Source organism: Austrofundulus limnaeus, unplaced genomic scaffold, assembly GCF_001266775.1.
Source record: "Austrofundulus limnaeus strain Quisiro unplaced genomic scaffold, Austrofundulus_limnaeus-1.0 Scaffold109, whole genome shotgun sequence".
NCBI lineage: Eukaryota > Metazoa > Chordata > Actinopteri > Cyprinodontiformes > Rivulidae > Austrofundulus > Austrofundulus limnaeus.
Window position 1 is genome coordinate 226,046 of NW_013952511.1, and position 3,838 is coordinate 229,883.

General features: G+C 43.3%; 1 protein-coding gene across 1 annotated transcript in view; it reads right to left on the reverse strand.

The window, feature by feature from the left end:
- The window catches only part of notum1b (notum, palmitoleoyl-protein carboxylesterase b), a gene marked incomplete in the record, with an annotated part of 14,830 nt that extends 11,211 nt beyond the window's left edge, over window positions 1–3,619 (reverse strand). Inside the window, 4 exon segments of the mRNA XM_014014010.1 lie at window positions 273–333; window positions 1,621–1,716; window positions 1,790–1,842; window positions 2,940–3,619. Coding sequence (XP_013869464.1) covers window positions 273–333; window positions 1,621–1,716; window positions 1,790–1,842; window positions 2,940–3,256 — 527 coding nt within the window.
- Window positions 3,620–3,838: the final 219 nt, after the last annotated feature.

A 3,838-nucleotide genomic window follows, 5' to 3' on the forward strand; every position in this document is an offset into this window, starting at 1 on the left:
TTTGACCAAAGCAATTGGTTGAAATCCTTTAGAATTAGTTTGACATACAGTAAATAGCTAGAAAATATAATATGAGTCAAAAGCATGCAATAGGATAGATCTAAATAAAATACTATTTATCTCTTTTTTCTATTGAAATAAACTGTTTGCAATTATTAAAGCGGGATTTAAAAGTCCCTCACATCACGTGTACAAACTTCCATTTAGAAATAGTAACTGGAAAAGAAAACGACTGTTGATTAAATGAAGTGCAGGATTAATAAAGTTCTTACACTATGTTGGCGTTCCACCAGTGAGGGTTTTCCTCTGGCTGCGGAGACAAAATCCCTCTTCCTGTAAAGCAGGGGTGAAACAGAGTGGGTGGGATGTCTGTTAATAACGTTCTGCTTAGATGTCCAAAATCACTTCAAATAGTTTATTTTAACTCAGAGGTCTGAATGATGCAGTTTTTCTGTTTTTCTGCAGTGCCACAAACAGTTTAAACACACACAGGTGTTTAAATTCAGATTAGGAGGTACTGATCTTCCTTCAACCACTCTGTGAACCTCTCCAGTGATCATCTGAACCCAATCACCCGCCTGGCTGCGCCAACAAATCCTGTCCATAAACGTTACAAACAGAAGCGTTGACAATGTGCCATTCAGTTTACAGTGGAGCAAACTCTTTCAAACTGTAATATCTGATTTAGTTCAAGATACCCTTTTAATGCCTGATTTCATGCTTTGCAACGATGACCTTGCATTTTCTTTTGCTCTAATATTTACAGAATTCAAAAGCATAATAATATCAGTGTTCCCAGTATTACAAATATAGAACAAACAGACAGGTTGTGGTCACAGACACAAGCAATTCTGTTTTGTTCCTTTTGTTTCAAGCATAATTTGTTAAATTAACTTCCAAAAATCTTATTTATGTTTAAAGTATGAGCACTTTATTGACTTTTATCAGAGCCGGCTCTTGGCATAGGCGAACTAGGCGGTCGCCTGGAGCGCCATCTGCTGGAGGGGGTGCCAAACTGCAGAAGAAAAAAAAGTTACAATTTGTAATCCCTGGTTATAACTCTGCTCAGCGGCCCTTTCAATTAGCTTTGTCTTAAAAAACAATAATGAAGTATTACAGGAAAAATAAACTACTCTACCCGTAAAACATTTTCTCCCCCCCAATGCAGCAATCGCGCCCACGATCTCTCTCATTTGATTGACGTTGCACTGACTCATCCTGCTCCGACATTCTGACGGGGGAGGGGCTAGTAGTGCCTCTCAGGTAGCGGTTTGTGTTGACAAACTCAATAACAAGTCTGTATTTTGTTGTTGCAAATAAATCTAAGTTTACCATGGTACCTTACACTGTCAAACCTGCTTTTAGGGGTTCAAAATGGGGTGGGTGGGACATAGTTTGTGTGTGGGGGGGGGTGCTTCAACTCGCCTAGGGCACCAAAATGGCTAGTCAGCATTGCCTTTTGTTCACTGTTTTAACTCAAGCTTCGTTGCTTTAATGTCATGATCAGCGGACTGCTTGTTGTTGCGTGTTTTATGTCGTGTTCACTGTAAAACCAAAAGTCCACTTTGAGGAACAGATGAAGATGAACCGATGCGAGCAAACCCTCTGAACAACCCGTACCTCTTCTGGTTTGTGGCCACTTGGCGGAGCTCATCAGGTTCCTGGTGGTCTCATATCTCCTGTCGCAGGTCTGCTTGTTGAAACAGTACCATCCACCTGATCATTAACACACAAACATGTTAACTGTCCTCACAGGCCTGCAGTGACATCAGGGCAGCTTTATTCTCACCTTCCAGGAAGAGCAGCCACCTCCTGCTGCCTTTAGACTCTTTGATGTAGTACCTGCAATAATAACACATTCGCATAAATCACTGAAAGGGTTTACAAGATGTGGGCTCCAAGAGAAGGACACAACCTCTGATCCTGACATGAGACATTTGTCTCCTTTTCTCTCTACAGTAACATTTGGATGTTCCTGTTCGTTAGTATACATTAAAAATACATTTACTTACAGTAAATATGCCCCTGGGTGACTTTTTTGGTCCTAGGACTGTGTTTTTAAGAAGTACATACCCAAAGTTGAGTAAAAAAAACCTTTAAAAAGTGAATTTTGCATAATAGTTCCCCTTTAAAGGCTTTAATCATATTTAGTTTTTTTCTGTTTGGCAGAACCAAAACTCAACATCTTGGAATGTCATTTGAATTAAATGTTTTCATTATTATTTCTCTTGTTAATATGAAATGTTTAACATATTTCAACATAAATTCAGCTGAAAACAGAACTGAGAGACTTTGTTGAAGTTCATTCACGTCAAACTTCTAATGGAACTCAACAAGGAACTGCACTTTTTTAATATAACCGACTTGCTGACTCAGAAAGTTTCTGCAAATAAATGATGATTCAACTTGAGATGTGATGCTCTGTTTGGATCAACAAGACAAAATAATCAAGTCAAAACAGCTCTTATTACAGGGACAGTGCAATATTAATAACATTTCTGTAAATATGTCATTCTGTTGTGGCACCTCTTTATGTAATTTTATTTAATCAGAATTTAGCGCATTTATTGCCTTTTTTGTTTATTTTATTTAATTTATTTTCCTATTGTTTTTTCTCACTTGTCCCTTGCGACGAAATTTTTCAAACATTTGAAGAGTTTTTTCCCCCTTTAATCTATTCTTACTGGTTCATGCTGTTAAAAGGATTTAGAGCTTCATCACTGCGCCCATAAAAGTCCCTCCTCATAAGGGTCTCTCCTCTGATCTGCTGCTTTGATCCATTTTGGTCACATCCGGAGTGACAGCGGAATGAGGGTCAGGGAAACTAAAAGCGCCACCAGATTAAAGTTTGGAGCGACGAAGCGCAGCTGTCTCTTTGTTGCCCTCATAGCTCAGATTCTTCACACGGCCTGTAAGAAGCTCCGGGAGCGCACACTCACCCCGCAGGTGACCCGTCGTTGCAAGTCGCTGACGCGTTCTTCGTGAAGTGCAGCTTCATGTCTTGTTCCAGCTTTTGCGCAGAGCACGGGTACAGAGACTGCGCCAAGTTCTTGATCTGCACCATGAAGCTGTCCATGTTGCTCTCCACGGCGGTGAAGTCTAACGGGAAGCTCTCCGGTCCTTCCACGCGCTCCCGGGCCGCTGGAGCCTGCTGCTGCGTCCGCCGGGGCTGCGTCCGGCCGCTGCGCGCTCTCCTCGCTTCCACCGGTGAGCTCAGCTGGACGAGCAGCAGCAGCAGCAGACAGGTGCGCCACATCGTTCACAATAACTGGGAAACGCGCGTGCGAGGGATCTGAATCAAACTCAGCATGTCCTAAAAGAAGATGGAGAGACGGAGTCCTGCTGAAGGCGCGTGGAGACTTTCTGGAAGCTCACTTACGGTGGGCTGAATGAGCGGAGATTAAGGATCCTCATTGTGCCGCTAAAGATGAGCAACAAACTGGTCTCAAACTCAGGCTTTGTGCCGGTTTCTGATCAGTTAATCCATCGCGCGCGCGTCTTTACGCGCAGACAATCCAGTCAGATTTCAGACAGCGCGCCTTTCATCCCTCTGGTTCCAGGTTCTCATGATCTTTGGGAGTGAAGTGAGAATTTATTTGAAGTCACCCCCACCTCCCCGCATCTCACTCCAGCCAGCCAATCACGTTATAGTTGGCTGATGCGCCTCGCGGGGCGTCAAGCCTCGGTTCAGTCCACCCGGGGCGCGCGTACGCCTGGCACGCCCACTCACTGCATCCCTTTGATGTCGTCTCATCATTTGACCACACAGCCTTTGAAGTGTGTGTGTGTGTGTGTGTGTGTGTGTGTGTGTGTGTGTGTGTGTGTGTGTGTGTGTGTG